This window comes from Sphaerodactylus townsendi, linkage group LG06, assembly GCF_021028975.2.
Source record: "Sphaerodactylus townsendi isolate TG3544 linkage group LG06, MPM_Stown_v2.3, whole genome shotgun sequence".
Classification (NCBI taxonomy): Eukaryota; Metazoa; Chordata; class Lepidosauria; order Squamata; family Sphaerodactylidae; genus Sphaerodactylus; species Sphaerodactylus townsendi.
The window spans coordinates 104,694,887-104,718,868 of record NC_059430.1 but is presented as its reverse complement, the minus strand read 5'-3'; the positions used below and the strand labels follow the sequence as shown (position 1 = coordinate 104,718,868).

The following is a 23,982-nucleotide window of genomic DNA, read 5'->3' as shown; positions in this document are numbered from 1 at the left end:
AAGAAATTAACATCAATAACAGGGCCTCACTTTAAGTGAGTAGGAAATGAGAGGTCCCTGTTAAAACCTAGCTGAGAGGCTGTGCTAAATATCTTCATTACAAATTAAACAGTAAATTGCATTTCAATACTTTCCTAGATGACAGGGTGGGAGATCCATGAACAGTTGTCCCATTTTTTAATGTCCAAATCAACTGCTGGGGAGGGTGGTATCCATGCTGCAGTTATGGGGTTGGGTGGGGCTGTGAATCTACCTTGCATTATTTCCACAAGTGCCAGCAACTTCCGTCTGCTCGTGGAATGAAGGAAAGCAAACAGATATAATGGGTTGTGGTAGGTCTTCTGAGCTGTGTGGCTGTGGTCTGGAACATATCGTTCCTAACGTTTCGCCTGCATCTGTGACTGGCATCTTCAGAGGTGTATCACAGAGGGAAGTCTGTTGCACACTGTGTCCACTGAAACATTAGGAACAAGATCTACCAGACCACAGCCACACAGCCCGGAAAACCCACAACAACCAGTTGAATCTGGCTGTGAAAGCCTTCAAAGATTAAAGGGGGTTGTTGTTTTTTCTTGTGCGGCAAATAGCAGGTTGGGAGGGAAAGACTGAAACCAACAAAATGGCAGAAGGAAAAGGGGTGTTCCCCCACAACTCAGGGCATTAACTCTCCCTCTCCAGATGGCTGTTTTGAACCTTTTTTTAAAAAGTAGCCCCTCCAAAGATCCCAACACATTTGCAGAATTGCTATGGCTCTTCCCCAGCAGATCTTTAGGATATTCATGGTTATAGGGCTTTGGTGCCATCCCAAGCTATTCAAGAGGGCACGCTGACTCACATTCCTCCTGCTCAACCCACCCGGGGAAATTGACATGCTCTCAAAAACATATGTGGCTAGAGTGGTTGCTGTTCTGCCATTTTATTTTAAATGAAAAAAAGTAAAAAAAGGCATTTGGAAGAGGGGTAGAAGGGTATGAGCCATTTCCCCGCATTAACTCAAAGGGAGTGAATTCCATCCATTCTGGCAAGCCCATTTTATGCTGTTTGGCTTTTGGGACCTTGGAAGGAATTTTGTGCCAAACTATGATATTTTATGACGCTCGCAGACATACACTTCAAACATGACAGACGACCTTGAGAACGATAAGGCTCTCTATGATTAATACCTGACCTTTCTAAACTTGGGATTAAAGTTAATGAAAGTTTTTCACTTACAGCTTCCATCTGACTGAAGGTGCCGTGCCATCTTCCGTCCAGCATTTTCCCCTCTCGAGCAGTGGTCCCCCATCTGTTCTAGTTTCATTTGAACACTGGTTTCTGTTCCAACGTGGTGTAGTAGACCTTGTACATATGGACTCTTTGCTGATGTTTTGTTTCCCAGGTGCAATGATCGGCACCTGAGCTTCCTGGGGAGATCCACTGTTGGTTGTCTTTCTGCAAATTCTCTGTGTTTTCCCAAACCACCTTTACCACCCACAAGAAAGGCAGAAAGGTGCAGCCCTCTTCCATGCCATTTCCCCTTCATGGGCACTATTCAGACCAAACAGAAGAGGCAATGTCACTGTATAGAAGCCATGTGTCACACAACCTAATTTTGAGAGTTAGCTCAGAGCTAGGTTCTGGGACACTCAGGTTCAGATCTTCACTCTTCCGTAAAGCTTGCTTTGCGAACATGAGCCAGTCACCTTCTCTGTGTCCTAGAGTGAACTGAGAGGCTAAAATGACCCCGGAGAAGAGCCCTGCTCAACCCCACCAACAGGGGAGAAAGAACTCCCTGCTGCCCAGGGACATAGCTTTATAAAACTGTGCCCAGAGCTCACCTTGGGTGCCAACCCTATCACAGCTGAACTCCCCAGGTGTTTGGAGCAGGGCCACAACTGGGCTCGCCCTTCCCCCAGTCCCCACATTGAGGCAGGAAGCAGCAAGGGCCCATTTGACCCTGGCCTCAGTGAGGGTTGGGTCCAGCTTTAAACTGCAGAGCTCTGTCCAAACCTCACTGAGTGAGGCCGGGATTGGGACCAGCTTTAAACTGCAGAGCTCTGTCCAAACTTCGCTGAGCTCTAGGGGCTATCCACTCCGTCTTCAGGCTGTTGGCTCCACCCCCACCCCCCACCCCCCGCTCCACCGCTCACTGGCATTCAACGGTGCCCCAGTTCTGAACTTGGGGAGTTTGGGACTAGGGCGCAGTTGCAAGGAGGGACAAGACCCTGCAATGCATCCCCAGGAAGTAGCACCCAGGATGCCAACCTTTCACGTCCCCTAGCTACCCCACTGCTGCTGCCCACTTCGTGTAAAGTGAGGGCCACTGGCTCTCACCTGTATGGTTATCAGCTTTGGATTGGGAAATACCTGGAGATTTTGGAGGTGGAGTCTGGGGAGGGCAGAGTTTAGAGTCAGGGGGGTTCAGCAGGGTATCATACTGTAAAGTCTATCCTCCAAAGAAGCCATTTTCTCTAGGGCAGGGGTGCCCAACTCTGGTGCTTCAGATGCTCATGGAATACAATCCTCCAAAGAAGCCATTTTCTCTAGGGCAGGGGTGCCCAACTCTGGTGCTTCAGATGCTCATGGAATACAATTCCCATCAGCCCCTGCTGGCATGCCAGCAGGGGCTGATGGGAATTGTAGTCCATGAACATCTGAAGCACCAGAGTTGGGCACTTCTGCTCTAGGACCATGGTGGCGAACCTTTGGCACTCCAGATGTTATGGACTACAGTTCCCATCAGCCCCTGCCGATTGGCCATGCTGGCAGGGGCTGATGGGAATTGTAGTCCATAACATCTGGAGTGCCAAAGGTTCGCCATCACTGCTCTAGGAGAACTGAACGAGGAGATCAACTGTAATGGTAGGAGATCTGCAGGTGCCACCTGGAGGTTGGCAAGCTTGCATACCTGCTTGTCTTGCGTGAAGCAAGGGCTGCCAGCTTGGGGCGGTGGCTCCTATCACCGCATGCAGGAGCACCTCATGAGTCACATCTTGCTTGGGGTTTGGTTTATATTTATATTCCTCAGTGGGGGCGGAATGTTTCTCCCCAGTCATTGGTCCACTGGGACTTTCCCCAATAAACTTAATGTCTTACCCACCCCTGTCTGCACACCTAATCTACCTTCTTGGGTTGTTATGAGGATAAAATGGGGAAGGGAGGAACATTCTCACTTCCCTGAACTCCTTGGAAGAAGAGTAGGATCAAAATGTCGTGGATAAGCGTTTTTGTGCGCACGCGAGGAACCCAACAGAATGAAGAAACTATGCAGATTGGTATTGATTTTAATCAGTGTCTAAAAATAGGAATGGGGCTTCAAAACTGACATCATCGGCTAGAGGAGACCAAAAGCCCCTGATCCTCCTATCACTCTGTAGGCACGAAACTAGCTCACTTAGAAGCCCAGAGAAGTAGCTGCATCTAATTTACTTGCTTGTACCACAGGGTTTGTTCCCAGGGTGGATGTGATCCCTGATGTAGCACCTGAGAAGATAGCAGAGCCCTCCTGAGCCCAGCCCCTGCAATCAGTGGGCTTGGAGAGTGAATGTGCATGGGATGAGAGGGGCCCACCCTTGCCCTGCCAGCAGCCCAGGTGAGGCACATGCATTCATTAGAACATACAAGTAGAACCTACACACATATAAACACTTCTGTGGCATTTCTCATTCTGTCATTTCTCCAAGAAGCTAATGGTTCTTTCCTGTGCCATAGAGAGTCAAGGGTGCTTGGCTACAATCTGGGAGGCCTGGGTTCAAATCCCGACCCTGCTATGAAGCTTGCTGGGTGACCTTAGGCTAGTGACTTTCTCTCAGTCTCACCTATATACATCAAATGAATAAAAGAAATAAAAAATAAATTGTAAACATGCACGCATACAATTCAAGGAAACCTAGTCCTAGTTCTTAGGGATGTCATTTTAAGGGCGGGGGGCGGGGGGCGGGGGGTGCTCAGGGGAAAAAAAATCATTGATCGGCTTTAAACACAGTCCTTAGACATAGTCAAGGTTAACCGCCCCCCCCCCCAGCTGTGTGAAGAAACAGCATTTGTTGAAATTATCTTTGTATACTTTTATAATAATGACACAAGTCTTAACATGGGCCAAAATATGCAGTGTTTACAGCAAAGGGGATTTGTGTCTCCAACCTACACATAAGGCCAGACATCATTTTCTGCATGTTTGTACTCAGATGTAACCATTTATAACAGTAGTCACTCGATGTGCCAGAGCTGGGCCGGAAAGGTAGATGCTTCTGTACCATCCCTATCGCTGTATCCCATTAAACCGTTCAAATCTCTCCTCTGCCATGAAAACTGGCTGGGCGACTTTCGGTTGTTGTGATTACTGAAATGAAAGAGAGGAAAGCAACATTGCAAACATTTAGGAGAAAAATGGAGTATAAAAATTTAAACCAGTCTATTTAACCTGGGCTTTGTTCAACAAACTCTGGATAGCCTACAAAATAGAAGTTCAGTCAAGAGAAAGTGTTTCTGCACATAAACCACATGTTTCTGTTTCTTGTGTGTTTTCTGTTCCTAAACTATCGTTTCCACGGCTGGTCAGTTGCAAGAGGTAATGCTATTCAACAAACCGCAGTTTGTGGATTTAGCCATGGCAACCATTTGCACAAACTGTGGTTAACAAACCCTGTTTTGAAACCCTGACTTGGTGAAATGATACCCCCTTGACCAGGAGCCCTACTACCCCAGGGATGTATCATGGTTTGTATCCATATCAGCAAAGATGAGTCACCACTCAAGAGGTACTGTAGTCATGACATTGATTGATTAGCTTCGTTCCAGGGTTAAGTCACTCTGCAGCCTGGCTGGTTGGTCCCTGATTATCTCTCCCTGTTTTCAAACCAGCTTCCCCTGCCAAGATCCTTCACTGATCTTGGTAACTCCTAGCTCACCTTCCGGCAGGGCTAATCCTGGCAGTAGCTAGTCTGCAACCTGCGGCTCTCCAGATGCTCATGGACTACAATTCCCATCAGCCCCTGCCAGCATGGCCCATTTGCCATGGTGGCAGGGGCTGATGGTAATTGTAGTCCATGAACATCTGGAGAGCCGTAGGTTGCAGACTCCTGAGTCCAACCTGCCCTGACCTAGTGGTAATTTGGGCCTCTTGACCAGGAATGCTATTTTCCCCATCCAGGGAGTCCTGTGTCTTTACCTGCTGTAGAGAACTCAAATCTGGCTGGCTACTCTAGCAAGTCCCAGCCAGGTATTCTTGTTTTAGAAGAAGAAGAGTTTGGATTTATATCCCTCCTTTCTCTCCTGTAGGAGACTCAAGGGGGCTTACAAACTCCTTTCCCTTCCCCCCTCACAACAAACACCCTGTGAGGTAGGTGGGGCTGAGAGAGCTCAGAAGAACTGTGACTAGCCCAAGGTCACCCAGCTGGGTGTATGTTGGGAGTGCACAGGCTAATCTGAATTCCTCAGATAAGCCTCCACAGATCAGGCAGCAGAGCGGGGAATCAAACTCAGTTCCTCCAGATTAGAATGCACCTGCTCTTAATCATTACGCCACTGCTGCTCCTTCAGCTGGGCCTTCCTTACCCCTTCAGCTGGGCCCTTTTTATCCTCCTTTTCTCCCAAGAAGACCTTCACCCTTGATTAAGTCTTTTCTCCCTCAGGAATAGATCCTGGTTGTCCTTCTTCCTATCTGCTTCTGCTATGCCCTCACTGCCCCTGTCCCATTACAGCACTGTGGGCATGTTTAGGGCAGTCCCCATGTTCCATACCATCTTCCCTAAGTCTGGGCCCCCGGGAAGTGACAGATGGCAATCAACAAACCTCTTTTGCTGAACTCTATATGTCCAGACAACACAGCTCACCTATGTTTGCGCAAGCCACAGTTTGTAAACCGAGGTTTATAGTGAGGTCTAAATTCAGCTCAGCTTCCCTCCTAGTTCTGCAAGGTCAAGGAGTCTTTGGACTTTCAAATAATAGCTTTCCATGCAGGAACTTTGGAAGGAAGCACCTTGGACACATCTTCTGCACAAAGATTGTCTTGCCTCTGGTGTACAATCAGAATCCCAAGACCAGAAATTGTAGAGCACCCCTGCTTAATGGTCAGAGTTCTGGCCTAGTCTACACAGCAGTTGCTGTTGAACTATGCATCCGGCAGAGTCTCTTCAAGAGAAGCAGAACAGTTGCTTCACAAAATCCTCATGTACTGTCAGACCTTTCCATACAGATATTGATTCCTGTGGATTTAAAAAAAAATTTTTTTGCATTGCAATAAGTCATCTGTAGTCTCTTCAGTACATGCTTCTCTTTTGCTCCATTTTGGGAGGGCGGTGGCTCCATGGTAGACCTTCTGCTTTTCACACAGAGGGCCCCAGGCTCCATCACAGGCTTCTCCACTTAAGGGAGTTCAGGGTCAATTCATACAAAGAAGAAGAAGAAGAGTTTGGATTTATATCCCCCCTTTCTCTCCTTTAGAGACTCAAAGGGGCTTACAATCTCCCTGCCCTTTCCCCCTCACAACAAACACCCTGTGAGGTAGGTGGGGCTGAGAGAGCTCCGAAAAGCTGTGACTAGCCCAAGGTCACCCAGCTGGTGTGAGTGGGAGTTCACAGGCTAATCTGAATTCCCCAGATAAGCCTCCACAGCTCAGGTGGCAGAGCTGGGAATCAAACCCGGTTCCTCCAGATTAGATACACGAGCTCTTAACCTCCTACGCCACTGCTTCTCCCATGCCACTGTTTGCATGGAGGACATGTGCCCCCCTTGGGGACTGTGACTGGAGTTCTGCACTGGAGTTCTGTGACTGGAGTTCTGCACTGGAAACTCAGCTCCTTGGGAGGAGCAATTTGCATCATGATATATGGGGAGAGAGAGGGTTTCAGCCTCCCCCCATGCTGTTTCCCCAGGGTACCCCACATCCCTGGGCGCATGCGATTTAGTCACGTGGGGGAGGGTGCTGGCCAGGTCCCCACACCTGGTGTCTCTTGTGCCGCAGCAACCCAGCTGGTGCCTGGTGGCTCCCGTGCCGGTATGCTGGATGAGTTGGTTGCCACAGCCCCAGCCTTCCTGCAGGCTGGCTTCTGCCTGGGGGTGGCAGGAGGGCAGGAGCTGGCCTATAGGGAGGCTGAGGGGGGTGGAGCTGCCTACCGCAGCCTCCATGCTGGCTGTCGTAAGTGGGGCTCAGGGAGCTGTGGGGGGAGGGGTGTGTGCTAACTAAAGTGGGAGGAGCCGGTCATGCCCCAGGTGCCATTTTCCCTTGGTATGCCTCTGCTGTTTCCCCACCCTGAAACAGTCCCATGGTCCTGCCATTTGCCCCATGGGAAAAAATCTACATGTTCTGTTGAGAAAACTTGTGTTTCCTGAAAATGGCCTGAAGACCCCTTTCCCGCACATGATGGTCCCAATTCAAACTGGTCCGGGAACTGAGATCCCACTGCAAAACTCCTAGAGTACCTGTTGACCGTCCATGTGTCCTCCATGCAAACTTTGTAGTGGGCCCACTATTTAAATAGTACGTGTTGGAAATGACCTGTCGCTGTCATGTGGAATAATGGTCTCACCTAAGGCAACTTCACAGGTGCATCTTTCAGAAGAGGCTATAGCTCAATGGCAGAGCTCCAGCTTTGCACTTAGAGATTCTAGGTTCAGCCCTGAGAATCTCAGCTGCTGCCGGGAGAGACCCTTCTCTGCCCTGGAGAACTGCTGCCTGTCATGTGTATTTCATTTATACCCACATTTCTCCCCAGTAGGTACCCAGCATGGCTTACAGTATTCTTTCCTTCTCCCTTTTATCCTCACAACAACCTTGTGCGGTAGGTTAGACTAAAAACAAATGAGTGGCCCAAAGTCACCCAGTGAACTTCCACAGAAGAACAGGAATTTGAATCAAGCTCTCCTAAATACGAGTCCTTCCCACTCAGTTATTTCCAATGATTTCAGAAGGACTTATTCCCTACTAACTGTAGTTATGACTGTATTTAGCAGTGTCATCCTAAGATGAGTTAAGGCTTGCTGAGTCCAGTTTAGTCCATGGGTTCAGAAGGGTGCTCTGCTTATGATTGCGCTGTAAGTAACATTGGGGAAACCTAAGTATGATACATAATGTTGCCCAGTGGTGGGATCCAAAAATTTTAATAACAGGTTCTGATGGTGGTGGGATTCAAACAGTGGCGCCACTGCACACACGCACCTCCAGTCCCTATTGGACAGGGAGGTTGCTTTAGTAACCCCTTCTCGGCACTCAGAAAAAATTAGTAACCACTTCTAGAGAGGTGGTGAGAACTGGTTGGATCCCACCATGTTGCCACAGAAAGCAGCACAGACTGGTGGTGGGGAGGACTCCATATGGATCATGACTGGGAAAAGTAGGAGATTTTGTCCTTCCTACACTGTACCTGTGATGGAAAAGTGACCAGGGCCACCAGTACTTGGGTAAGTTTAGTTTAGGGTTGTTGTTTTTTTTTGGAAAAACTATTCTCCAGAGTGGTGTAGTGGTTAAGAGCAGGTGGATTCTTATCTGGAGAACCGGATTTGATTCCCCACTCCCCCACCTGAGTGGCAGAGGCTTATCTGGTGAATCAGGTGAGTTTCCACACTCCTATATTCCTGCTGGGTGACCTTGGGTTAGTCGCAGTTCTCTCAGGACTCCCTCAGCCCCACCTACCTCACAAGGTATCTGTTGTGGGGAGAGGAAGGAAAAGAAAGCCACCTTGAGTCTCCTTACAGGAGAGAAAAGAGGGGTATAGTACTCCTCCTCCTCCCATGCTATTGCCTCAATCCAAATTACCTTCTCCAGAAGCTTTTAGTCCTGGTCTTTTTTCACCACTAGAGCTAAGCACTGCTGGACAAGGCTGTTTTGAATGTGGAAACAGGATGGAGAGGGGCTTAAAAAAACACCTGTGTTTTAGGCCCTGATGCATACTACCCTCCCCATCCACTGGTGCTTTGGGCCTCTAACAGGGCGATCCTAAGCAATTATATCTCTCTAAGGTCACTCAAGTAAGTGAACATAGAAAGGTGTAACCATACTGAGGATTGTGCCATATTGAGGACCGTACCATTAATCACTATTTAGAGGTCATCAGTCCATAAGTCTGGGTTCTCTGGAGGATCATAGAGCACCACCTGCTGGGTCATGAGCCTCTCCGGAACCACCACTTTTTGCTGCCTTTTGTTAGCACACGGGCACAGAGTACAAGAGTACCACACCTCTGTCTTCTCTTTGCACACACACACACTGAGAGGAGCAGCAGAACGGTATGAGAGGTCATGCAGTGGTAAGATACATTCTTCCATGCTTCAAATCTTTGGCTTGTTGTTCCTCATTATGGTGCATCTCCTGGTACTCAGCCTGCGTTTCCCATCTTTGGCTCTCACCCTGCACTGCTTATAGATCTGGCCTTATCATTGGTGAAGTCTCTCTTCTTCTCTTTCTGTCACATGACTGATGTCACATGATTGCAACTTCGTAAATCCTAGTTCTGGGCAGATTTGCTGAGGGGCTTATTCAGGGGTCTGCAACCTGCGGCTCTCCAGATGCTCATGGACTACAATTCCCAGCAGATGGGAATTGTAGTCCATGAACATCTGGAGAGCCACAGGTTGCAGACCCCTGATCTAGATGGTGGCTTCACCCATCTTGATTTGGGTTTGACTTTAAAGGTGAGGGGGTTCAACATCTTTCTCAAGGCCTTCTAAGGGAAACAATAAATACTTAGGGACAGGAGTCCAAATTCATGGGGGAGGCTACTTTTGTGTCTTTCTTGATGCATTTGGCACCTTGGCATTCATTTACATTGTAGCCCATTTTGTCCCCTTGCTGGGATTCACAGATGCTTAGAATTTCGCTCTCCTCTTTTCTTCTCACAACAACAACCCTGTGAGGTAGATTAGGCTGGGAGAGTCTGGCTCACCCAAAGAAGCGTGGCCCTATCCCACCACCTTGGCCTTTTTGAGATCTTTTACTATAGGTATTCTGTGCCGCATGTCTCTATTGCTCCTCCTCTGAGATCCCAGAAAGAGAGAGGCAATCTCCAGATATTCTTCTGTCAGGCAGAAAACTTTTGAATGCCAAAGATAACATCACGGGAAGACCTTGGCTGGCTCCACGCTCCGTTGAATCTCCAGGGCAACTTGTTGGCCACTGCGCACAATAAGATGCTGGCCGAGAGGGACCACTGCTGTGACCAGCAAGGCTCTTCTAATGTTCTTATGCTCTGCTTCCCCCCACCCCCACCAGGTTCTACCTCTTGATTTGCCAGGGCCAGCCCTTCAGTCCCCAAGCACCACCTGAACATCTTGGCAGTGTGGGAACTCTACGCTGGGTAACCTCACAGCAGCAGCTAAATTGGATAGATCACTTCCTTGCTGCAAGTGGAAATCTGACACCCTTCAAAAGGCGATAGGAGTAATGACAAATGATAAAGTCCTGATACGTGAACGCATGCCGGAGAAACAGTCTACGCTTTTCACCCCAGCGGAGCTCCAAAGTGGTTCTTTGCTCTCCATTTTTCCTTGTAACAACAGTCCTGTGAGGTAGGCTCAGTTGAGAGACAGTAACTGGCACACTTCCATGGCAGAGTATGGCTCTGAACTTGGATCGTCACCCAATTCTCTAAATCAGTGGTCCCCAACTTTATTTCAGTTGTGTACCCCTTGGCAACCCATTTCCCAAAAATTGTATCCCCACATTAGCAAGCCCATTACATAATTTTTGTGTGTGCCCCCAAGCACTCTGGGACATGCCCCTGGGGGTACGTGTGCTCCAAGTTGGGAACCACTGCTCTAAATGATACACCACACTGCCTTTCTTGAGTGTGTTAGAAAGTGATGTTGCAGAAACATTCCGTCTAGATCATAACATCCACACACTGTTTCACTGTCATCTTTGGTCCAACAGGTTTTGCTTTTTAAAAAAGGAGGGGGGGGGGGGAAACAAGCTACAAAAACCTGCAAAACTTGTTTGTCTCCGGAGTGTGCGCAGCTGGAAGCAATGATGCCTTCCTCTCCTCCCTTTAACTCTAGGAGAGCCGCAGGTTGCAGACCCCTGGTCTATTACCAGCCCTGGCTGTCAGTAAGAAAAGGTCATCTACGGCGGGGCCCTGGTCATCATCTTCAACAGAAGGGGGGCACCGCGCGCGGCGAGACCCTACCTGTCCTCGAACACACCCTGCCCAGTCCAAGTGGCTAGTCCCTGCACTTAGGCACCCCGAACGGCGTAGTTCCGCTTACTACCATTAGAGGGTACTGGTGACACATAAACAGTAACCGGCTTGTTCATGCCAGGGTCGGGTTTTTTTTTTAACATTAAAAAAAACATCTGAGCACATCAAACATTCCCGGCAAAGTATGGTTCGTCCACCTATATCACATGGGCATTGATCTAGTGTGGGCGACCCCGCTCCATACAGAAGGTCAAACGTTCAGCAGGGGCACAGAAAAAAGTTGCATGCAGTTATGCAAAAAAAAAAAAGTGGCAGGCTTTCGTTGTTTTTGAAAGTTGCCGCTTTTTTAAAAAATCGAAAAAGATGCAGGATTTTTTTTTGTTTTGCTTCGCTTCTTTAAAAAAAAGCCGTGCCCTGCGCGATTGGTTCCTGCCTCCTCCAAACACGCGTTGTATGGCTGCTCTTCTCCCTTCCCACCTCCCTCCTCCTAACATGACCCCCCTCCAAGAAACCAACGCAGGGAGCAAACTCCAGGCTCTCTTCTCCATCCCAATGCCAGGCAGGGAGGAAAACCCTCCCGGTACCTCCTTTAAAGTCTAGCCTTCCGTCTTTCCCCCCAAAAAACTACATCCCCCGAGATGCTTTGCGGGTCTCTCCCTGGGGTTCCGGATGCTGGGGCTGCTGCTCGCTTGCTGACAAGGTAAGCAGAGAGCTTGGCGAGGCGAGCGAGCGGGCGCAGCGCTGAAGGAGCTCGGCAGAAGGAAGCCTCCGTGAGCTTTTTTTTCCCCCTTCCCCCTCCTTCTCTTTGCAAGCAAAAGAGAGACGAGGAGGAGGAGGAGGAAGAGGAAGAAGAATAGGGAGGAGGAGGAGGAGGAGGCGGGGGGGCTCCGCGCGAAAGCCCCGCCAAGGCTCTGGCTTGTGTCTTGCCTTTTCCTCCACCCAGCCGCGGCGGAGCGAGCAGAGAGAGAGCCGAGCCGGGGAGCAAATTCTCTCCGCCTTGCAGATTTGCGCCCCCCCTCCCGCCCCCAGCTGCCGGCTGGCTTTTCTTTTGTGTGTTTGCAAGGCAAGGCAAGGCAAGGGGAGCCAGCCAGCCAGCCAGCCGGCGAGGGAGGGAGGGAGGGAGGGGGCGAGGCGAGGAGCCGCGGGGGCGTCATGTCCAGCCGAGTTGCGTGAGGATAATGCGAGCGGGCGAGCCGCGGGGGCGATGAATATGCTTTCGCTGAAGGTTGGCAGTGGCGCCGAAGGGTCGGGCAGCCTCCCCGGCGGCGAGGGGTCCGCACCGCCTCGGGAGGTGGGGAAAAGTCTCCCCCGGAAAGCAGCCGCCGAAGGGATCGGGGCCCAGCAGCAGCAGCAGCAGGCTGGTGAGTGACCGGGGTCCTTTCCCCCCCTTTGCAACCCCCCCTTTTTAAAACGAAAATCGCCCACCCGCTCAGCAGCCCCGCTTGGGTCGGTTCCAGCAGGATGCTACAGAATTTCCTTTTTCGGGGTCTGGCTTTTCCCACCTTTGGGGCGGGGGGTGGGGGGAAGAGGGTGAGGAGGGGAGGATTTCCACCCACCTTAAGAGCTTGCCAAAGTCTCCGCGGGCGACAAAGTCTCAATGGGGTTTTGCCGAGAAAGGGACGGGAAGAAGGGGGGGGGGGGAGGGAGAAGAGATGAATGATTTTTCCCCATTTTTTAAAAAAACCACCCTAGTGTGTAGTTCGTATAAACCAGCCTTTTGTTTCAATCCAGTGTAAGCAAAAAAAAAACAAAAAACAGCCTTGGCAGTTGGACCAAGACAGTTGAGGCACACACACACAAAAAGAGGGGAGAAGAGAATCCGGTTTCCTCCTGTCTCCCTCCCTCCCCTTCCCCAGCGACACCTCTTCAGATCTTTTTAATGCATTTTTTTTCTAAATTGCCTTTACAATGTGCGGCTCAGCAGTCGCCACTTTCTCGCTCTTTCTCCCTCCTCCCCTCCTCTTCTAAGCCTTCCCTCTAAATTGCTGCCGAAATCGCTTTAGGTGTAAACACGAATCTGGATTCACACATGCAGATCGGGGAAGGGGGTGGGGTAGGGGGCGCGGCGCAGGCAGGAGGGCTCTGGCGGGGTGTGGGGATGCTTTTGGAGGAGTAAACGGATCTGTTTACCGGCGGGGGGGGGGGCGGCGGAGAAGAGGGAAGGGAGGGGATGCTTTTTGAAAGGGAAGGAGTTGAGGGTGGGGGGGAGCAGAAGCTCTCCGGCAAACAACCCTTTTATTATTTCAGTATGTGGGGCTGGCAGAGAGTCCCGACTGGGGACGGAAGCGCCCTGCGGAACCCCCCCGCTGGAAAAGGGTGAAGTTCCGTCCTCTCCGCTAGAGTTTTCTCTCCTCTTTCTTCTCTTTCCCCCTCCCCAAATCCTAGATCTCCCGAGGCAAAGCAACATGGGGGGAAGCGGTGAAAGGTAACAGAGGAGACTTCATGCAGAGGAAAGGGAGGGGATCTGGCCAAACCGGTCCAGATTGCAGTAAGGGGGGGGGGGAGAACCCAAGGAGACCTGTGGCACAAAAGCAGGTCTCCTGCAAAATAAAGGTGTGACAGCATCAAGGAGCCTCTTACTCTCCCCTGCCAACAACATAGTGATTGATAGCTGTCAATCAAGTGACTGCCCACCAGGGGGCAGATGGCCTTTTGCTTAAGTCAATGAAGGCTGCTGCCAAAGTTCCTGATCCGGTGATTAAATATCTAACTTTTGTGCTGCGCCTTCAGCCTCAGCGAGGCTGACTTGCCTGGGAAAGCAGGGCTGGCTTCTTGAGTGCGGGGGTTTGTTTGCTTATCACCTTTCCATCCCGCCCTTCCTCGGGGCCTCCGAAATGCAGTGGGGGCCACAGAAGGATTTCCTGTTGCAGAGGAGGAACCCTGAGGCTTTTCAGAAGAATGGCATTTTGTTTGCTTCTCTCTTTCTTACTTAAGGGGCACATTGCATTTTATTTTTAATTGCAACCATCTTGGCGTGGCTTCTCTGTGCTGGTCTCCATTGGGAAATCCTTTTCCAAAGTATGGGGGGAAGAGGAGGGAAATTTTGGCTCAGTTCTGTAGTCCCCTCCTCTGGATTTAGATTCGTGTTTTTGAAAGAAATCTGGGAAAGGGGACAATGTTTAAACAGTCTGGCAAAGAAACAAGTTAGAACTGCAAGTTTGGTTGTCAGGTTGTGCTAGGTGTTTACTGGGCTGAAGTTCTTGAGGATTTACTTGTCCATGTCTGCTGACATCATTTGGTCTCTATGCCTAATAAAGGTTTATCTATCTACTTCATTTGGTCTTTCAAAAGTTTTCCTAGCATAGTAGAACTGCACCTGCGTAACTAACTTGCTGAAGGCTCATCTTGTTTGCAGGCTGGGCTTGGTGGCTTATGGGCATCTCTCCCCAAAGCTGTGGGAGAGCCAGAAGTTAGATTCCTCAGATTCTATATAAGGAAGTAAAACAACCCCAGAGTAACTCGAGTTTGAGGCTGATGTCGATACAGAATTCTCCTTCACAAGCTCTTGGGTGTCTCCTTACCTGTTGATGCCAAAGAACATCCCACTGGGTGGGGCCGTGACTTACTTGCACAGCACCTGGTGTCTCCTGTTGCAAAGATTGCGCGGGGCAAGGGGAAGACCTTGACCCAAGACCTTGCTGAACTCCTGCCAGTCAGATGCACAATGGGTGAGCGACTTGACCCACCGTAAAGCAACCTGGTCTGTTTACCAGGCTGCATGGACGGGAGGAAGATGTGGCGCCCAATTCTGTGCTGGGTCCCCTGTGCCTCTCGGTTTGCATGCTAGGTCCTCTTTGCCCCGGAAGAGGGTCTTGCACAAGTTGAGTATACTTTTGTGTTAGTGAAACTGCCTGCTTTCTTCCTCTCTGTTCCCCGTTTCGCTTTTTTTTGTTTTAAACAGTGGTCCTCTGAAACTAGTTTGAGATACGGAGTGCCCAGAGGCCTGCTCTGAGGGGAAAGGGTCGTGAGGCTCCTGTAGGGGGATGGGTAGAAATGGGAATGGAATGGACACAGGGGAATGGGAGTCTGGCTGAATCGAGGAGGTGGAAACATATGGAAGGCTATGGGCGGCCTTCAGGGACCTGGGGGCGGTCTATTTCTGCTGAGATCCTGAGGAAAGATCTGGGAGAATGGTAAGCATCTATAAATAGTGTGTGTCAGTCGAGTGGAAGCAGAGCCTCTGAAACACTCCTGCTTGAGAGCTCAGGGCCTTGATAAACAGGGCTGTGATAACTGTGGGGAGGGCTGTGTTTGTTAAAGGACTGAGGGACCTGGATCCTGGTAATAGACGGGGGTGGGGGGAGCCAGAGATGAGCTGCTTCCTGTTTGGGGTGTACAATATCCAGGCCTTTTCAAAAAGTATAATTCTCTCCAGTATAATGCTGGAACATCTAGGTCACATTGCCCTGTGGACAAGCTCTGGCAAAAATGCTGTGGAGGAGGAGTACCAAGTGACTTGGGAACCTCAGGCTAAAAGTCACCTCCGAGCTGTCTCTTGATGGGTGATGAGTAACCCCTCTGGGTTTCTTAAGGGAATTTTCAGCACAAGTTAGGTTGGGGGGGTCTGGGCGAGGCTGAATAGCGTGGCTACACCTTGGTCAGATGATGTGGAGCTTCTATCGCAGTAACTTCTGAGACAGCTGTTTTGCATGTCACGTGTCCAGGTGGCCTGGTGACCTTTTAGAACATTGACATCACTAGACATACGATCAACAAAGAGCAACTGGTTGATGTGGTATAGCCAGGGGTACCACATCCGTGAGGGGCTCAGGGGTACCACATCCGCTACCATTCAGAAGGCCACACATTCACTCCCTGCTATCGCCACTAAAAAAGTAGTGGGTGGTATAAAGAACCTCTAGCAATAACCCTGGAGAGCTCCTGCCAGTCAAAGCAGACACGACTGACCTTGATGGACTAATGGCGAGATTCAGCATAAAGCAGCTTGGTGTATTTATGTGCATATTAATGGAGCTCGTTCTGACTCTGGGGCAGAGTGTCTGCTTTGCATGCTGAAGGTCCCCAGTTCATTCCCCTGTGATCATGTGGGAGGTATGAAAGACCTTGACCCGAGACCCTGGAGAGCTGCTGCCAGTCAGAGCAGACAATACCAACTTCAATTCACCAACACCAGGGTGTACTGCCCAGGGGGACACATGGGGTCAAATGTCCCCGGGCTGTGGCCATTTAGTCAAGTCGCCCCCAACCCCTCCTTCTTCCCTCCCGAGTCCATACACTGACTTCACGACCTGGTGCAAGAAAATGTTTGGTCTTGGTGGGGGAGGGCAGCCGCTGATGCAGGGGTGGGGCTGGGGCAGAAAACTCAGATTTTGTACCAGGCTACAGTATCCCTCAATACACTTCTTCCAACAGGCTCATTCAGTTTGAAGCACGGTCAACCCAAAATAATTTGGAGTCTGAGAGAGGAAATTCATAGAGTGTCCTCTTGTCCCCCTCTCAAGGCACTAATGAACATGTGATGCTAGTGAGTTGTGCATAATTTCAGTGATGATTATGGAAGCGACTTTCCCAGAAGATTGTGCCCATGATAGTTTGGATCAGTTGTCGCCTATGCTACCTTCAAGAGCACCCCAAATTGCTGCCTAATTTTCCTTTGTGCCACTGGGAGAAGGGCTTTTTTGGGGGGAAGGGGTAATGCACATAGGTCTAAAAAGGGGGACTTCAAATGGTGGGATAAAGGGTGTTCTGGAATTCTGGAACTTGATGGCGGAACAAGTAATGCATTGATATGTAACCTTATGTGTAAGGCAGGCTTGTGATCTGCTAAACTGGATATAATCAATCCTTCACATCCAATTTGGGACTTTCTAACTCTCCTCCTTTTTATTCATGGGGAACATCCATGGTCAGAAATGTGAAGACAGGGATGGGGCTTGTTGAACGCTTGGCTGGTCTGATGTTACAGGTTTGTGCAGGCTGGAGCAGGGTCTGCCAGGACGATTGATTAACTTTGCATGCTCCTTTGGAAATGCTGTGTGCATCCTTGGAGTTTGCAGGCACCCTCAATGGATGGTTTTTCTCCGGTACCAACAAAGGAGAGGACTAACATTCTGATTATTTCTGCTCCATTTTTCCCCTCAGGAAAAAGGGTTAACCTTTAAATTTGGACAAATCTGTGCATCCATAGAGTTGGAGGATCGTTGAAAAACTTGCCAGGGCTGGCAAAGGGGGTGTTAATGAAATACTAATTTGCATTTTCTCTGAAGCAGCTAATCAACTTATTTCATTCAAAATGTGTTATTTTGTTTTTTGGAAGGAATGGAGCAGTCTTTTCCACAACTGAAGATGTATGGAATATATACCTAATCTTGTTTGTTCTTTCCTGTTGCTGAACGCCTCCTCTTACCGGAAGTGGGGTGTTCCTTAAAGTTCCAAGATCTGACCAGAAACTCTGTCTTTCTGTATTTCGTGCCATGGTTCTTTGAACCCAGGAGGACAGTCTACAGTCTGCTAGCATGTTGTGTGTCTAGTGCAAGTTCTGTTTGCTGTACCGTAGACACAGGGTTGCATGGTCTGAGCTGCATGTGTAAACTTTGGGACTGGTCTACTGTGCATGACCTATGAGTGTACTGAGTGTGCCTCCTGGAGTATTTTTACATGGGAATAAGCGCAAGTGCTTTGCATGGAACTTTATGACTCTAGTTGGCATGCTTTTATGCCAGGAAATGACCACTGCACGCATGTTTACGTGCCACTATGTTTATTTCATTTGGTTGCTAATTTGCAGGAACCATGGATTGGAAAGCACCCCTTCTGTGCCTTGTTCTGGGGCACAACTTTGCGCTCCAGAATCATGGCTAATAATTAGTGGATTTCTTTGGGATGGGCACTATTATTCTTGTATCTGGCATTTGCCCACTATGATGTTTCCTTACATGTACTCCTACTTTACAGTTATAATTTTTTTTAAAAAAACTAAAGCTGCTGTTTCTTTTGCAAATTCTCAGGCAGACAGGATTCTCAGTCCCCAAAGCCCTTTGCCAAAGGGACATGATGGGCAGTGCCTAATTTGGTCTTTCTAACCACTTGGTTTGCACCACAGTGCTTTGGTATTCCACCTCCTCGTTGGAGGTTTGCGTATTGATAGTACTGAGGGCTTGACTTGAGCAAACATGTGCCTTAGTTGCATGTCCCCTTTTGACTCCTGGCAAGGTGGGTGGTACTTGTCCAGATGACAGTCTACAGCAGGTGCCCTCCAGTGCGTCTGTGGTGCCCACTGAGCTTTTCCGAAAGAGGGTGGGGCCATTGTCAGCTGTTGTTACTGGCTGCCCTCATTCAAATGATGGGGTTTTCCACTGGAAGATCAGCACCTAGGTCAATGTGTGGTTCCCCTTTCAAGCCTTTCCTTCTTCCGGGGAGGAAGAAAGTATTTTACTTGGCCCCGCTTCTTCTAGAACCTGTTTCTTGGAGTAGTTCCCACTGCCCTCTCTCAAAATTCCAAGCGTGTGCACAGACTCAAAAAGTTTGGGGTTTAGAACCTGAGGATGCTGAAATAGTTATAGTTGTCTTGATCCTCATGGTTGAGATGTACGGAGTGCTGCTGGTTCCATATGACTGGGAAGACTACACTTGATGTTGCTTTATAGTGAGTCAGAGCACTGGTCTACCAAGGTCAGCGCTGTCTACTCTGATTGGTGGTAACTTTGCAGGGTCTCAGTCAGAGGTATTTCATATCACCTTGTTTTGGGGCACATCTCTTGTGCTCCAGAATCATGGATAATAATTAGTGGAGCAGCAGTGGCATAGGAGGTTAAGAGCTCGTGTATCTAATCTGGAGGAACCGGGTTTGATTCCCAGCTCTGCCACCTGAGCTGTGGAGGCTTATCTGGGGAATTCAGATTAGCCTGTACACTCCCACACACGCCAGCTGGGTGACCTTGGGCTAGTCACAGCTTTTCGGAGCTCTCTCAGCCCCGCCTACCTCACAGGGTGTTTGTTGTGAGGGGGGAAGGGCAAGGAGATTGTAATCCCCTTTGAGTCTCCTGCAGGAGAGAAAGGGGGGATATAAATCCAAACTCTTCTTCTTCTTCTACCTGATCTTTTTTATGGGAGATGCAGCAGATTCATGCCCGGGGCCTTCTGCATGCAGAAGAGATTCTGTACTACTGTGCCACAACCTCACAACTGGCTTCTGGAGGGGTGCCCTAAGGCAAAAGCAACCTATGAAGCTTTTTGGAAAAGTGAGGCTCTGACATCCAGATACATCTTAAGTGAGCATCGGGCAACTTTAGCTGGTGCAACAGAGTTGACCAGAAGTATTCAGCTATGCAGCATGGAAACATGTCACCAGTCTATTCACCAGTCTATTTTAAGTTAGGGCTTGGACCTGGAACCTCTTTTGAAGGCTGAGGTCTGAAGCAGGTGCAATACACACAAAATCTGAGTAGGACCATGGAGCCTTCTGTTATGTACTTTGTGACTGTGGTTGTTTAAGGGTTTATGACGGGAAAGGCCCACCTTTAAGAGATACTGAAGACGGAACCTTAATGGACGCTAAGTACAGGACTTCATGTGCTGTCCTGGGCTGTAGAGGCCTCTTCCCCAAACAGGTATTGCTGTACTACTTTACGATAAAAAAATTCTCCAACACCTGGAATTTGGTTTGAAGAGGAAGGATTTCACGTGTGACTTTGAGGTTTATGATGTCTCAGGAAGGGGAGGTATCGATTTGGGAGGGTACATGCTGGTATGTGCCGTCTGTCCCATCTTTCTCAGCCCAACTGTAGGTACCCTGTCTTGCAAGTTTCGTGGTACTCAGCCACAAAGGGAGAAGATTGCTGCCTCCACTTTGTATCATGTTGTGAGGATGCTTGATAGCCAGTTTTAAAGGTAGCTGAGAGGCTGTTGGATTCCGGAAGCTCGGTTCAGAGTACCCTTCTGCCTTCACCCCAGAATAGTTGTGTCTGAGTTTTGCCCCCTTGGTAACTGCTTCACTACTTGTTTCCTCTCTCACACTGTAATTATTGCAGTAAATAATTGCTGTAATTATGATGCCGTTTTAGAAAGCAGTGTCAAAAATTGCTGCATGTGGGGAAAATTGCTGTTACTTTTTGAAATGCCCTCCTACTTCTATGCTCAGGTGTTTTCAGAAAAAAAAAAGGTTGGGCAGGTGTCAATATCAGGGCTTCTGCAGGCAGAGGGGTTTCTCTCTTTAAGGCTGTAAGCCAGCCAAGATATCCTGAAGGGGATCATTTTGTGACAATGCCAAATTTATCGATAGGCTAGGCAGGCTGAAGCCTAGGGCTTCAAAATCTAAAGGGCTTCTGGCCAAGGTGTATAATATTTTTGACACATGCTCTCTTAATGGACTGTAGTCTCTCAACAACCCTTCAGTAATTTTCCTTGTACTCCGTTGCAAAATAATACCATCTTAAGCCGATATTTCCACACTAGCACTGGTTTCTGTATTGATTTTGTCTTTCCAGGACTTCACTGAAGTGGACCCCAGTTCGTGAGAATGCCCCTTCATGTTTTCTTTCTAATAAAGTTTTTCACAGTATTAAGTTTAACATGTATGCATTGTGTTCAATCACTACGACATTTAACAGTAACATCCTAATGTTCCTCCTTTAGAGGAGGAATTTTTACTTGCAGAACTTAGATACCCGTCATCATCCTTGGTTTTACTCAATTTTGTTTAAAACACTCTAGTCATGAGGTCGGGGGATTGGCAGGGGCTCATAAATAGAATAGCCTAGGGCAGGGGTCCCAACCTACAGCCCTCCAGATGTTCATGGACTATGATTCCCACCAGTTCTACCAATTGGCCATGTTGGCAGGGGCTGATGGAAATCGTAGTCCATGAGCATCTGGAGGGACATAGGTTGGAGACTCCTGGCTTAGGGTCTCTCCATCTAAATCTAGCACTGTTCTGTGATTGTTGTGCATATGGCATAGCCATTTTTTCTCCTTTTGCAACGTTGACTCCCCTTTTTAGACTACCTATCCTGTGTCTGCAGTAAGGGAACCTGGAAGGTGCCAGCACTGTATAAGAATATTCTGACCTGTTGTTCTTAATCGAGGTGGCAAAAAAGAGCTTAAACTCTAGGTTCTGGGATGGACTGTGAGGGGTACACTTTGAAATGGCTTAACCTGTTTATGATGTCAGAATCAGCTGTTCAAAAACCTAGAGTGGTATTTACTTGTCTTTTGTGGTGCTTGGATTTTTCTGCAACAAATAAATCCAGTTTAACCCTGAATTACTGCTAGTGCTTTGTAGGCACTGGCGGGGCCACTTCTAGGAGGAAATGCAATACCAGGGCTTGCAGCAAAAGACTAGGAATCCTTTGGAATGGACAGTGATAAAACCTTCTTATATTCTGAGTACTGTGTACACAGTAACAGTCTCTAGACGTTTTCGGGGAATATGCATCCTCATAATGCTTGGTGTTAGTCCTTTTCCTACAGACAAAATATTTTTCATCTGTTACTTTATTTAAGCTTTGTTTTTTTGAAAAAAGATCTGTGTCCCAGCCTGAAAAGATAGTGAGGGGCTTGCCGAGATACACTAGCATGACTAAGGCTGGGCGGAGATTTGATCCGGGGGCTTGTGCATGGAAGGTCTAGCAGTGAGCATGCCTCAACTTTGAGTGACCAGATGTACCCAAGCCCAAGGTCGCACAACTGGTCCCTCTATTGACTAGCAGCCACTTTTAAAGGTCCATGTCTTTTAAATGAGAGATGCCAGCGATCGGACCCGGGACCACTTGCGTGCCAAATATGTGTCGCGCCACTAAGCTACAGCATCTCCTGGGTGCAAGTAGCTGGACAGCATGAGCGCTTGTCTGCTGTGCTGCCTTTTTAGCCTACATGCTTGCTTGTGAGGAGGTCAAGTAATTTAAGCATGAGCATCACCTTCCCTGGGGAAGGCTGGGTTTTAATGAGGTTGATGGGATGGCTGTAGTCCCATGCAGCAGATTTTCTGTGTGCTCTAGGGAAGCATCTATTTTCTGTACACTTTTGTGTCATGGGGGGCAGGGCAAGGAAAGAATCTTCCACAGGAGGGGGAAGGTCTGCTTGGGTACACCCAGCTTGTGACGAACATACAGCTACACTCTCCTCCCCTCCCCTTCCTAAAAGGGAAATTGGGCAGAACACCCTGGGGATATCTAACTGTTTTCTGTCGCCTCAGTTCTGTTGGTCAGCATATTTACTGTCAAAGGTGATGAAATTCAGCTTTGTGAAGCAAGGCTGCATGTGGCATTGAGAGATCAAGAAAAGAGGATACTGCAGGCTTTTCTTTTTTTAGGACATCTGTTAGGAGCATGTGTAGGTGAGAAGAGAATTGTAAAATCCAGGTGGATGGTGGGATATGAAGAGGGCAGGAAGTCATGACGGGAATAACAGTGTGGAATAACAGTGTCCACAGAAAGTGTCTGTTCCTTAAGGGAGGGGGAATGAGCAAGGCTTTGCTAGCAGTTCCCAGATGGGATACACCGGTTGATTGTTGGAAACTGGTGTTTAGTTGCAAGGTTGCCCTAGAGGGAATGGGAGCAGCAGGTGGGAGGGGGAGTTAAAAACAAGTCAGAATTCCACAGGGGAGTTCCATGGTGAGCTTTGTTCTAGTGCATGTGCAGGGGACCCATGAATGAGCCCGGCTCCATTGGCCTGAAGAGGTTGGATTGCTCGATCCTCCCCAGTGGGTTTGGAGACTGGTGGCTGAATTAGGTCAGACAGTCCCAGGAATTGCATAATGACAGGAGAAGCGTCGTTTTGAGAGCAAGGTGGAACAACTGGAAGTCCTCCCAGGGAAGAGATTTAGAAATGAAGGCGTCCCGGACAGGTTCTTGAAGGAAAACAAAGCCACTGAGGGAGATTTGTGTCTCCAGCTGGAATGCATGGGCAAGGAATTTGGGCACAACTTGATTTTGTTCTCTTTTCCAGGCCAGTTCTCACAAACCCAAAGAGGCAGGCCAGGGAGTAGGGTGGAAAAGTAGTTGGTGTGTACTGTGTGATTTTGGCATGGAAGGAGTGTATATGAACTTTGCCTCTAGGCTTTAAAAGATCAGAATTTGAAGATCGCTCTTGTCAGGTGCCATGGAGAGAGAGAAATGAATGTCATAACACCAAAAACTGATTTTTAGGGTTCTCTAAAATTCAGATTGCCGTTTGAAACAATTGCATTTGAGTTCAGGCAACTGGCCAAATTGGTTTGAAAAGGTGTGCGCGTGTGCATTTATGTGTGGTTTCATTTCAACACTCACGAGGAAGGAAAGAAAGGGTACCATATCTTTGATTTGCAGGTACAGTGGCCAGTGTGTTTGATTTTTGCAGCAAAAATTAGCCATGCAATGCTGAAAATTCTCTGCCCCAGAATGCCACTGAGTGTGTAACTGTTCCTGATCTGTGAAACGTGAAGCCTCAAATACCTGTACTGCGGAGTGGAGTGGAAGGTCGGCCACTTTTTGGGGTACTGCAGCTTTTAATGATTGGACAGTTTTTGGACTGTCTACCAGTTCTTAAAGCTTTTTTTGGTACATGCTTGTTTTTGTTGTTTTCTCTCTCTCCTCCCCTCCCCCCCCCCCCGCCCCTCCATTACCCATGATGTTCTAAAAAGGAGTTTTTTGGAGGGAATAACAGTAGAGATTAAATGAGTGGAACTTTGGCGGGTGGGGAGCACAGAGGGCAGAGGGCACATGCCAAGTGTGGAAAAAGGGTTTATTTATGGTAGCGGCTGAGGGAGGCGGGGAGGGAGGAATTCAGCTGGATTTGTGGAAGGGATGGATGAGCTGACAGGCCGGTGAATGCCTGGAATGAGCTTTGTTGCAAAGGGGCAGAAAAGCCCATTGACTGGGGACGTTCTGTCCCAGACGGCACAGAATATCAGTTGGAACCGGGATACCAGGCGGCA

General features: G+C 48.7%; 1 protein-coding gene across 1 annotated transcript in view; it reads left to right on the top strand.

Annotated features, from left to right (window-relative positions):
- Nucleotides 1-11,813: 11,813 nt before the first annotated feature.
- AHDC1 (AT-hook DNA binding motif containing 1) overlaps nucleotides 11,814-23,982 on the top strand; it is a 218,735-nt gene continuing 206,566 nt past the window's right edge. Inside the window, exon 1 of the mRNA XM_048501279.1 lies at nucleotides 11,814-12,472. Within this exon, the coding sequence (XP_048357236.1) occupies nucleotides 12,316-12,472 (157 nt within the window). The 5' untranslated portion in view covers nucleotides 11,814-12,315. The remainder of the gene's footprint in view (nucleotides 12,473-23,982) is intronic.